This window comes from Lonchura striata, chromosome 8 (genome assembly GCF_050655825.1).
Source record: "Lonchura striata isolate lonStrDom1 chromosome 8, ASM5065582v1, whole genome shotgun sequence".
Classification (NCBI taxonomy): domain Eukaryota; kingdom Metazoa; phylum Chordata; class Aves; order Passeriformes; family Estrildidae; genus Lonchura; species Lonchura striata.
The window spans coordinates 23701757-23714344 of record NC_140710.1 but is presented as its reverse complement, the minus strand read 5'-3'; the positions used below and the strand labels follow the sequence as shown (position 1 = coordinate 23714344).

At 47.4% G+C, this 12588-nt stretch overlaps 1 protein-coding gene across 2 annotated transcripts; it reads right to left on the bottom strand.

The window, feature by feature from the left end:
• Positions 1–1522: 1522 nt before the first annotated feature.
• Positions 1523–11627, bottom strand: SERPINC1 (serpin family C member 1). Of its 2 annotated transcripts, none has more exons than XM_085585994.1 (7): positions 9440–11627; positions 5376–5754; positions 3575–3790; positions 3146–3283; positions 2665–3058; positions 2273–2337; positions 1523–2035 (listed from the first exon to the last, which is right to left on the bottom strand). In XM_085585994.1, exons 2-7 carry the CDS (start codon positions 5748–5750, stop codon positions 1862–1864), a joined length of 1362 nt encoding a protein of 453 aa, XP_085442120.1. In that variant the 5' UTR covers positions 5751–5754; positions 9440–11627; the 3' UTR covers positions 1523–1861. The 2 variants fall into 2 exon arrangements, with proteins under 2 accessions (XP_085442120.1, XP_021380771.1); XM_021525096.4 differs by lacking the exon at positions 9440–11627 and adding an exon at positions 8891–8992.
• Between the last annotated feature and the right edge of the window lie 961 nt (positions 11628–12588).

Sequence of the window (12588 nt, the reverse complement as noted above, 5' to 3'; positions counted from 1 at the left end):
TGGTCCTTACCCAATGTGGATTTTCTGCCTGGTCCTGGCTGTGGGCAGCTCTACACTCTCCTAAGCTGAGGAGCTTGAGAGAGCTTGCACGGTGCCAGGCTACTGTTCCTGGCAACTCACATGGCTTCTGTCCTTTTTGGCTGAATTTTGTCTCACCTCCTCAGCAGGCTCAGTCCTTTTCAGTCTCCCCAGGAGGATCAAGCCATGTGCTCTTGCTGCAGGCCAAATTTTGGATGTTTTCCCAGCAGCTTATGGCAGGGGAAGCATTTTGGTTCAGTGCCATGCTAGGGAGGCCCAGGCACTGCCTCAGCCCTCCTCTTTCACCAGTGTCCACCTCCACAGCCCAGAGCACAGCTGAAATAAGCAGAGATTACAGGAGGTTGTGTGTCTCTCAGTGACTTTCACAGGCAGGAGATGGGATCCAGCAAGAAAAGCCACAGTGGTAATTGTCAGAGGAGGGCAGGGAGAGGAAGAGCTGCTTTCTGACTCTTTGTTACTTTCTAAATGCTTCCCATTTTCTCCTAGGGTCCCAGCCCCTCTTCTTTCTAAGGAACTGCTCCAGGGGAGCATGTACCTAAAGGAGCCCCTGAAGGACACCTCTCAGATGTGTATGGTTTGCCATGGTCTGTGGGACAATGGAGGAGGTGGCTCTCCATGTCCCAGTCACACACTGCTTGCACAGATGTTCAAACAATCCTGCTAGGAACAGGAAAGAGTCAAAACCCTGATAGCTTCCAACACTAGAGGCCCAGTGACCAAAGATCTGACATACCAGCTTTATCTAAGTTAACTCCCTCACTGCTTGGCCGCTCTAGCAGTTCCTGCCAAGAGAAGCCTTTACAAAGGTGGATATTTTGGTGGTCCTACAAAATCCAGAGTAAATGGCCCACTGGGGAGTGCAACCCACTATCTGCACACACCACTTTCATCACCTCCTGAGGACAGGAACTGTGCTTTCACTGTTTGGTTTGAAACATCTGCCTGAAATGGAGAAATCTTCTGCATCCTCAGGACAGCCCTGCCAAAGGTCCTATAGCAATACAGCCACCCTAAGAAGACAAGAGGTCTGATCATGTGTGGCCTGGCAGCAGGCTAGGACACCTCAACTGCTGGAGTAAACTTGCAGGTGAAATAATTTATTTTTATCAAAGCTACAAGTACCAGCTAGCTTACCTGGGCACTGTTGTGGTTCATGGGCACTGCTGCTACAGTAACTGTTAGATGAATGTTAGCATTAAGAAGAGTTTCAAAGCCTTGGCTATGCAAGGCTGTCACTAGTGGCTCCCAGCACTTGGACACACAGGACACACCAGAGCTGCTGGCAAGCAGGGTACAGCTGTTTGGCAGCTCTTCCACCCACATGGAGCTGCAGAAGGGTGTTCCTAGCCCAGCCAGCACAAGCCTTATGGCTGCTGCTGTTCCACTCACCTTTGTGGTGTGGAACCCCATTTGCTGGAAAAGAAGAATTTAAATAAGTCTAGGAAGTGGCTCAGTGTAAACTGTGCATTCAGAGAGCAGTCTGTTACATACAGATCTATAGGTTTTAATGAACCAAGTGATCAGAGTTACAGAGGGTTGGGCACAGGAAGGACAGCAATGCTGGACTTGGGTGCCACAAAAACACTGGTGCCAGATGAAATTCAGCTTTCCTTGCCACAAAGGACAGGACAGGTGAGGTGACCTATGAGCCCAATCACCTGACATGGCAGGGAGGAGCAAGGACAGCCCAGCTGGATGCAGTCCCTCCATGCACCAAAGAGCAAGACCAACCAGCCCAGGAGCAGCCCATGCTTTGTGGCAATACCCCACCCTCTCCTTTTCCCGAGGCAGAGGAGGGAGAAGTGAGGCCCTAGCAGCCCCTTTAGGAGCAAGGATCAGCTATCCTGCCCATGAAGATGATGGTGTTGAGGGCAGCTTCCCGGATAAAAAGCAGGAAGGGCCTGTTGGCATTGAAGATTTTTCTGTTGATAGGGAAGGAACGGCCAGAGATGGTAACAGCTGTAGCAGCTGAGGCCTCACTGCCTTCTTCATTCACCTGCCAGCCAAGAGACAAGATGGAATTAAAATACAGACATTATGCAGCATGGAGAGGGCTCACCCTCCTCCTCCTCCTCCACAGAACATGGAGGGAACAGAACAGAACTGGGAGGGCCAGCCTCCCTCCAAAGCTCCAGACTTGCTGATAAGTGAACACTGTAGGTTCAGAGCTATTTTTTTCCCTTTAATATTTGTTTTTTAAAAGCAAAATATGCTGGCACAAAACAAGGCTCACCTCAAGGAAGGCTTTGTGGAAAGCCTCAGACACGTACAGGTCTGTGCGGCCCTCTGCAATGATACCTGAAATATAAAAACATACAGAGGTAAAAATGAGTTCAGAGAAAGCTCAAGAAAACACATTCTCATCCTTCATGGCTTGGGATCAGGCAGAAGACATGGCTGTCCTAAAACAAAACATCCTCCTCCATGTGCAACTGACTGCTAAACTGCCATGTCTTCAGTGCAGAGTGTCCATGGTGGGACTTTACCAGAGAGTCCATCACTGGCTGCAGCAACACAGAAATGCTTTTGTGTGCTTGTTCCTCACGTGCCGCTGCACCTGCTGCCCTGTCTCGGGAGTGGCTGCCCCTCACCTCTACCCTGCACTGCCCTATCTCCACATCTCACCTGGGAGTCTGGCATTTTCTGGACTGAAGAGATCTTCCAGCCCCATTTTCCTCAGCTTTTCCTTGACACTGAAGTTGTCCTCAACGCGGAAACGAGGGAGATAGACGAAGAGAGACATCTCCTTCATGGAATCTATCCAGCCCTGCAGCTTCTCTGATGTCAGCTCTCGCTCCACCTCCTCCAGTGGTGTCCCAGCACTGGGCAGGACCAGCAGCATCGTGATATCATCCCCTTTGTAAGGCAGCTCCAGCACCTGGACTTTGTCCTGGGGGAGGAATGCGTAGCGGAATTTCGACTCCTGGTACATAGTTGGGACTTGGCAGGTCTCACCATTGGCTTTATGAAATATATCCAGTTTTGTGTTTGGAGCTGGGAACTGCGATTTCCAGTGCCCCTAAAAAGGAGAGGGGGAAAACAAACATAAGCACCATATCTCCTCCAAGGAAGTGTGCTGTTCCCCACTTCTGTTAGCTTTTGTTACCTTAAAATAAATAGTGTTGACCAGGACCAAGACAGTGAGATCATCAATACCACCTTCTGGGATCACTTCTGTAATGCGCTTCTCTGTCTTATTAGCCACCCACTCGTTAATGATCTGCCTGGAAAGTTCTGGCTTCTCCTAAAGGAAGAGAACAAAAAAAGGTTAAGCCGAGGGTTTTAAACCCCTCTTTGTACCCCTTCTGCAGGGGACAGGTTCCCAAGGGTACGTGCTGGGGAAGGACAATGAAGCTTAGGTATGATGAGTGGGGACATGGCTGTGGTTAAGGTGAGCTGAAGTGAGAGGAGCTGCATCCCAGATTCCCTGTTGCTTTCACTCGTGTCCCACACACCCAGAGCAGAGCACTGCTGGGCAAAAGACAGCAATGGACTGGGGGTATGGGGTGGAACCAAACAAATAAAGCAAACTCACTTTGAAGTTCAAGGGCCAGAGTTTTGCTCCATAAACGATTTCACTGATGTTCTGGTAAGTCTCATTAAAGACCAAAGATTTCTCCCCGAAGAGACGGTTGGCTGACACCAGCTCTGAGGATTTGTTTGCTTTCTTGTAAAGGCGGCAGTTCAGCTTGGCAAAGAAGAAATGGATCTGATCTGATGTCTTCTCTGAAATGGTGTCAAATCTGAAGACCTGAACAAGCCAAACAGCAACAAGGGATCCATGAGGAGGCTCTTGTGCTCCTGGGCCCCAGATGAAATGGTGGTGCAACCTCTGCCTCAACATCAACAAATCTGCAGGCCCTCAGAGCTTCACCCTCCATGTGTGGGAACCCAAATCTATGGAAAATCAACACATCACCTGTCCAAGACCTTTAAATGCTGTTAAAATTAACATGGTGTTCATAACCCCTTACCACACCCTAGAAATGAGCATTGCACCCACAGGGCCTAGAAGCAGCTCTGGAGTCATATCAGGTCATGGGAGGGCTCACATGTGCTAAACCCTCCTGTGAAAATGCTAAAGGCTGTTCTTTCCCAGGAGGAATTCTCATGGCCTGTTGAGTACTTCTGGTACCTCTTATCTATTTTTACATGGACTGGGAATATGTAGCAATCATTTTGAGGGTGGATTTTTGCAGCACAGGGAATTTTTTTTATCTGTTTCCAGCTGCCAGCTGGAAGGACAATTATGATTTGTCTACTGCTATCCAACCTCAGGGCTTTAAGGCACAGAAAATCCCACAGCACATTGCTCTTTATTAACCTCCTTTGGCACTGTTTCCTGTAAGGCATTCCTGGTGTTCCCAGCCATTTCATAGGGATGGGGGGGTTAGGACTGCAGGTGTGGTTGGCTCAATGGAGAAGGTTCCCCTTCAAATGGGAAGGACTGCCCAGAGGGGAACACACAAGTGAAGATTTGCAGGTGTGTTTATAGCTGCTCCACTCAAGCTGTGTGGATAATAGCAGGAGACCACCAAGATTATTTGTTCCAGAGGCAGGATTTGAAAGGACAGCAACAGAGGGCTTTGATTCACACCTCCTCATTGCAGGAGAAAGGCTCCTCTGGCCTGAGGTCTCCCATTGGAGAAAAAGGTATGGGCAGCATCAAACCCCACATAGCAGGTGAGTGGGTCTGACATCGAGAAGGGTGCTAGGACAGGCAGAGAGTTAAATTAGCTGCATGGAAGAGCCAGAACCCAGAATTACCTCTTAGTCTGGGATCAGAACTATCCCCTGAGTAGAGGGCCAACAGGTGGAGGAAGAGGCTCCCCCTGCCTTGGAAGTCAGGTGGACTGCGAGGTCTCCCATGTGTCTGATTTTTGTCCCAAGTAAGAGAGAAGGAATGTGAAAAAGCCCCTCTGACAGCAGGACTTGATATCATGGCTTTTCCTGCTTTTTAAATAAGGAAAAGCTTAGCTCAATCTGCAAGAAGCAAACTGTTATCATTCCCTTTCTTCACCTTCCAAACAGGCTTCCTTTCCTCCAGATAAAAACTAATCTCTCAAACCCAGGAATGCTGGATCCAAATAGGGAGTAAGGGGAAAGAGCTGGGGTCTAAACAAATCCAGAAACAGGGCTTGGAGCAACCTGGTCTAGTGGAAGGTGTCCCTGCCCATGGCAGAGGGTGGAACAAGATGAGTTTTAAAGTCCCTCCAACTTGGGATTTCCTTCTCAAGGCAAGGAGCTGTCCTGACCCTGAGAGCAGCCATTAGCCATGATCACCTTTCCTGTCTTTCAGACCTGCTACAGGAAAAGGCTGAGGAATCTCCACCAACCTCCATGAGCTGCTGGAGGGTGCTGCCACAGGCTCCAAGCTTGGTCATGGCGAAGGCTGTGGAAATGCTGAGGGGTGACATGAAGATGTTTTGCCCATTGTCTTTGGAGTCAGCCAGGTACTTGTAGAAGACAACAGCAAACCGAGAGTTGGCTTTTGACAGCTCCCAGACCCGGGGGTTGGTGGACTCTGGGAGCTTGTCCTTTGCTGGCTCTTGCCCCTCACCCTCCTGGGGCTTCTTCTCAGGGTTGCGATAGATGCAGATGGGGTTCACTGGGATGTGGCGGGGCTTTGCGGTGCAGATGTCTTCCACAGCATAGTGCTCAGGGGCAGCCAGCCCCCAGACACTGAGCAGACACAGCACAAGGAGATGCATTGTCCTGGAACCAGAGAGAGAGCTTAGACACACGGCCTGTCTGTGAAACCTGTGCTGCTGCCACGGCCACAGGCCCCTTCAGCCAGCATCACAGTGACAGCAGCCCCACAGTCCTCGCCAATCATCCTTTTGCCCTGGACCTGCAGGACAAATGAGGACAGACAGACACCAGGAGGACAACTTGCCTGTGAGCACACAATGCTTTTAGAAGCAATACACTGAAACCAGCGTTTTCCCAGTGACCTGGGGCCCCTCTTTTTTAAGCAGCAGGCTCAGCCCTGACAAGTTTCTACCAAAATGGATGATTTGAACTTTTGAGTCCTCTCTATTGGCCAGTGAGGTGGCTATAGTGTAAGGACGCTGCCAGGCTCACCTCAGCCTTACAGTACTTTTCAGTTACTGATGTAGGAGGTACTATGACAGAGAAGAAAGGTGATAAGGAAAAGGAAAATGTCTCCAAGGAAGCTGGTCCCTCCGTGGACTGAGCATCTACATCTCTAATCCCCCAAAAATGCACTTTATGAGCAGTATGGTGTAGCTGGTACATCACACCAATTCCTGCCCAAAGTTCATATCACCTCAATGCAAACTGGTTGTCCTTGGTACCTAAAGAGTGCAGGCTAATGGCAATTATTGTGTTCCAGCAAAAGTAGGTCTCTGAAAATCTTCCAGCAAGAGAGAGATAATTTGTATTTTTCCCTTTGCTAAAGCACACTAAACTTCAGAATGGTTTCAGTTAAAAGGAACCTTAACTATCATCTGATTGCACCCTCTGCCATAGGAAGGGACACCTTCACTATCCCAGGTTGTTTGAAGCCTTGTCCAACCTGGCCTTAGACATTTCCAGAGATGGGGCAGCCACAGCTTCTCTGGGCACCCTGTGCCAGGGCCTCACACCCTCACAGGGAACAATTTCCTCCTAAATCCCATCACCCACCAGCTCTGGCATCAAGGCCTCAAGAGCCATCTCAGGGCCTGCATGCTGTGGTTCTAAGATGCCCTTTGCATGACTGCTTTGTTTATGTAACCCATGGGAGGAAGCTCAACACCACAGCCACAACAGTTTGGGAAACAACTATTAGGAGGGACTGGCAGCCTGCCCAGGTCTTGCCTGCTACAGGGCACTTTTTCAAACATGTGTCTAAGTTAGGTAAGTCTCTGCCTGCCTGCACATACTCACTGCCATGGCTACCAAGCATTGCTCTCTGAGAAACTAAATTAAAAGTCACCTGCATTTAGCACTGGTGACCTCCAGCCTGTGATCTTCCAGTGCTGGTGGGCCAGCACCTGCTGGAGGAAAACGGGAGCAGCTCAAAGGCTGATCAGGAATGAAGGAGACCTCGGGGCTCTTCCACACCCCCTCCCTGAGCTCTTGGCCAATGACTTCATCTGTGCTCCAGTTCCTCTGCAAAAGCAGAAACTACCTCATCTGGCACCAAGGCTGTCTGGAGCCCAAGGCTGTGTGATAGCACAGCAAAACATGAGGGACTCACTCATGCCATGGCCACAGCTCTCGCTGGTAATGACATAGATCATCTCGCAAAAGGTTTAGGACAGATACAATACCACAAAGGGTAAAAAAAAAAAATCTAAAAAGGAGAGAAGTTAACCAATTAAAAAACAAAAAACAACACTCAGGCCAAGAGAAAGGAAAAATATGAAGACAATTGAAAATTGCACTCCAGGAAGTGCTGTTCTTCCAAACCTTTCAATCCCACAGGAAAAGTCAGCCAGCAACAAGCCAGACACACTCCAGTGTTCTACAATCCTGGGGCCAGGAGCAGAGCCCTTCACTGCCTGCAGCAGCCCTCCCTCACCCTCACCCTCACCTGGTCCTGCAGCTCCAGCAGCACCGACACACTTGTGGCCAGACCCACCATGGGAAGGACAACCCCATCATGGTCCCTGCCCTGTCACTGCACTCACCTCCAGGGAAAGCCATGTCCTGACCCTGTCTGTACAAGAACAAACACCTGCTTCTGTCAAGCCAGAAGCAGCTTGTGGTGTTTGCCATCACACCAAGTGTTGTTAATCTAATTTCATATTTAGGGACCAAAGCACAAGAGTGGGGAGGGCACCTTCATCCTCACCCTGTTCTCATTAAATGAGAAAGACTCCCTGTTTTTATCTGCAGCAAAGCCCCGACTCCATCAGTTCAGGGAAGATACAGGACTTTATGCTAACCCCTTAAATCTACTTTACCATCCATTAAGGTTGACATGGCCTCTGACACATCCAATCTTGTCTCTTATAGGCAAGAGCCTTTGCTGTTTCTTAGAACAGCTCTTTGTCACAGCTTTTGGGCAAAACCCACTCCTCCTCCTCCTCCTCCTCCCACAGCTCTTCAGTACTCCCTTTTCCTTTGCAGCACCAACATGCACTCCATGTGTCAACCTGGAAGGAGGCCAAAAGTATTCCCACAACAGCACTGCCTGAGAAGGATTACTGGCAAGAGGGAACATAGAAATTAGAAAAGGTTCTTACAAGGGTGAAGCAACACAAAGTGCAGAAAACCAAGAAACAAGTTGCTGATTAAGCTCAAATCAGAAGGCTCTGGGGAAGCATCGAGAAACTTCCCGATCCCTTGGCTGCTGTACAACATGGTTGGGCTCTCACCAGCACACACCATTTCCATCCCCCTCTTCCATGGCTGCAGGACAGGATGATTAATTGGGCTTACAGACTCCCAGCACCCACCCTCCTGAACCTACTGGGGCTACTGGTAGTGGTGGAAATGTCCCACAGCACCCAAGCACTGTGCTACACAGCCCAGTCAATATAAAATAGCTCAAACCATTTTGAAATTAATTTAGGCTCTTGAGAAGCCTTCCCCACTGCCTCACAGCCAAAACCAGAGTCCAAAGGAAACCAGCAGTGTACTTTTGCAGCCAGCAGTTACTCAGGACTTCCTGACTTCATTAACTGCCCTCCACACCATGACTGCTGCAGGCTGGGGGTAAGACAAGTCTGATGATTTAGAACACCAGCCATCATGACACCTAGGGGTGAGAGGACTCGCTCTAATAGAGCAAAAAGCCACTCTGGCAGCAGCTAAAATTCATAGGCTCCTACTAAGGGAAAAGAAGCTGTTTCAAGGAATTAATTAACAATGAAAGATGTGTGGAATCTATTTTTCTTACCTGCCCCTGTACCTCCAGCCTTCTGCTTTTAGGAGGTAAATTCAATTTTTTGAGAGAACAGTCTTGCTTGAGCCCAAAGCAGTTTCCCCACTGGATTTCTGTGCTCAAACAGAGCTGAGACAGCAGCAGGGGATGGTGGGAGGGGAGTAGGATGCTAAGGCCAAAGGCTGATGACCAGCTGCTGAAGGTTAAGCAAAGAGTAGGAAAAAAGAGGCAATGTTTAGTTTGAAAGAGGTTTTAAAGTTCAATCTGACAAGGGAGAGTTTGACCACCTACCCCATACAAGCGTCACATGCCCTCAGTTTTTGCCAACAGAAAATGAACTGCTTATCCCATGAGAAAAACCTTAAACCCTTCAAGAGTTTGAATAAAAATTATATAAAGCTATTTGTAGATCTAGTTTAGGGATCTTGGAGCCAAACAAAATGTTTCCCCCATCTGTCCCAAGCCCTGTCACCTGTTCCCTGTTTCCTGAACAGACAAGTTGGGAGAAATTTCCCCAGTTCACATTCTGCAGTTTCAAATATATCCCATCTTAAACACACTCACCTGGAAAGGGCCCCCCAGGGAATGGTCACAGCCCCAAGGCTGCCAGAGCTCCAGGAAAGTTGGGACACTTTCAGGCACAGGGTGGGATTGTTGAAATGTCTGTGCAGGGCCAGGAGTTGGACTCTGTGATCCTGGTGGGTCCCTTCCAGTCCAGGATATTCTGTGATTCTGTGACCTTTCACTTGCAGAGCTGGAAAGCTGAGGATTAACAGCAGCTCCCCCAACTCCTGCCCAGATTCACAAGGCAGAGCAGTGAGCAGAACTGAACACCGTTTCTGTTCCAGGATGCAGCTGCTCTACAAATTCTGCAGCCTTGCCTCTGAAATTTCAAATCGCAGGAGCAGACTCTCCAGTGAGAGGAACATTTTCCCTTAATGGAAAATGCAACTGCAAACTGGTCTGGGTTAAAAGACCTTGCTGTATCAGTATGGGACATAGTTAAATGGGACAGAGATTGTGGAGATACATTGAAGGGTAATGTAGAAAACATCCTCCATGAGAAAGGAAGGACTCACATACTGTACCTTGTTACTTCAGGTTTAATTTTTTGAGGTAAATGACATGCTCACAGATCCCAGGGTTTTCAGCAATTAGGGATGCTCTGCACCCAGGCAGACATCCAAGCACAGGTTTCCATTTTCCCAGTGCTCAGAGGTAGTTTAAAGCAGTAAAATGAAAAGTGAACAACTATGCACATCCCACAGAGCTCCCAAGGCATTTTTTCCAAGGGTAACTGAGTTATTGTAACATTTGAATGCAGCATGTAAATGGTAATTTATGGCTGGTTTAGCTCCAAGCAACAACCCAGCATTCACATCTGAGCAGAGCTATCCAGGAAGCACCCAAGATGGCCAGTGTCTTAATCCAAACTGCTAGATGCCTTCTTTGCTCTAATGTAGGGGCTGTTTTTCTCCCAAACTCAAAGCAAAGATCAGAGACTCAAAGCCATCAAGCACCAAAGCCTGGCAGCCTGTGGCAAGACAGATGAAGTATCATGCTTTGGTTTTAGTCTCTCCCACATTTTTAGTCCCCAGGGAGCTGGAGTTCACAGTTAGGAAGGAGGTTACAGAAACAACTGAACACATCCTAGCTGGAAAGAAACAGTGCTTAAACATACCTGATGGGTGAGGAGGAATATAAATAGCCTTAATTTCGTTTTGTGCTTTGGGTCTTCACTGTTGAGTTTCATGGCTACACACAGGGAAAATGACTCTTGCACTCACAGAGCAAGATGGAATCAAGGCTCATGAGCTAGCCTTTTCAAGACTTTTTTCTATCCTGCTATCCATATCCAAAGGGGAAAAAAATTCCAGCAGGTACCATCCACTTGAGCCTGGTCTCCCCTCTTTTCCACATGAAGAAACTCAGCAAGTTTCCCCCAATCTCCCTTGATGCAGAGCACCCACCACTTCTTTCCAGAGGGATCTGACTTTCCAGTGCTCCAGATTTTCCTTTTAAAAGCCAGCCACTGTTGGAATTCAGCTCTTTTTTTTCCCTCTGAAGTGAGTCACTACATGAGGATTCTGAATCCTCAGACTAATGGCAGAAAGGGTAAGGAAACCATCACCAACTGAAACTTAGTTTTCTGCTGGCTTTCCCACTAAACGGAATTTCTTTATAGGAATTGAATGCTTTGACCCACCCAGCAAGTAAGTGTAGAGGTGTGAGGGGGCCTAATAATGAGCAGTGATGGGCTTCAACCCAGCAAAACACACCTTACCTTGATCCATGGTGCCCAGGCTCAAGCATATTAAGACAATAGTAATGAACATTATGCATGAACTCGAGGGGCAGAAGGCTGTGCTTGCCCTGGAGTAGAAGGAGCAGTTTTTCAGTGAAGCAGCAGCTTCATCCAGTTTCAGATTTACAGCTAATGACTTGTTAAAGACCACAAAAAGCTGTAAAAGGAGAAGACTAAAAACCACAAAGCAGACTGTGGAGCAAAACTTACTTTCACTTTAAGGCAAGTTCCAAACCAGGCTCAACGTTAAGACAAATGCTGCTCACTCTTTGCTCTGAAGGGTTTGGTTTGCTTTTAAAATATGTACACTCTGAGCAATTAAAAAAACTTGATTATTTTGAGCATCTTTTCTTGTTCACCTCTGGTGAACAGGTGAAGGACCCACTTTGTTTACAGGTGAAGTCAGAAGAGAGCAGACCAAACCCTGGAGATGTGGCTTCTCTGCTATTTGGCATCTCTTATGCTGCAGCCCAGCAAAGAGCACACACACCCTGAGCTGATGAAAATCTTACTCAGATGGTCCAACAGTCTTACACCTCACACAAAATTTAAAAGAATGTACAATCATCCCAGACAGAAAACAAGAGATACTTCAAAGTGTTCTTCATTAATTTATCACTTAATATAAATGCTGACAGAAAAGCAGGTAAGACCTTGTAGACACTTCCATCTATTTACAAACCAAATAGTGAATCACTTTTCCACTTTTTTGTTGTTAAATCTGCAACTCAAAGGACCCTTAGACATTCTGTGAGTGCAAGGTGGAGTCAGGGAGAAAGAGGGAGAAAAGCAAGGTAAAGAGGGAAGAAGAAATAGCATTTCAACATATGTTTTTTTCTATGTAACTGCCATGCATTTACAGTAGGTCTCCCTTGTTCTTTCACACAAAAGTGACACCGTAGCCTCTATAGGTCTGAGAATTAAATAAAGACCAATACTGATTTTTCAAATCTCTGGATCCTCTTGCCTTTTGCCTCCTTCAATGCATTCCCACTTCAGCAGAGTACCTAGAAGGTTTTTCTTACAAGTCTAAAAAGTACATGGTAGGAGTAAAGACACAGAGAGTTGGATATAGAGAACTTTCTTCTACTTCTTTTGTTATCTCAGTTTTCCCAAGAGGTAGCAAAGCATCTAACCTTTCCTGGAAAAGACAGAGCAATTCCCCATGTACCTCTGAACATCTCCCTCATGATCAAGCCTGTATGTACAAAACTTCATAATTCCTCTGAACTTGCAAATAATTCAATTTATGTAATTTTTATCATACATTCTACTTTGTGTATACTCCTGTTGTAAATATTTTGATAGTCACAAACAATACATATCCACATTATCAACCCAGAGGCAGCCACTCCCATGAAGGAATTTTTGTTTATGGGAAAGAGAAACAGGAAAGGAAGAAAACAGC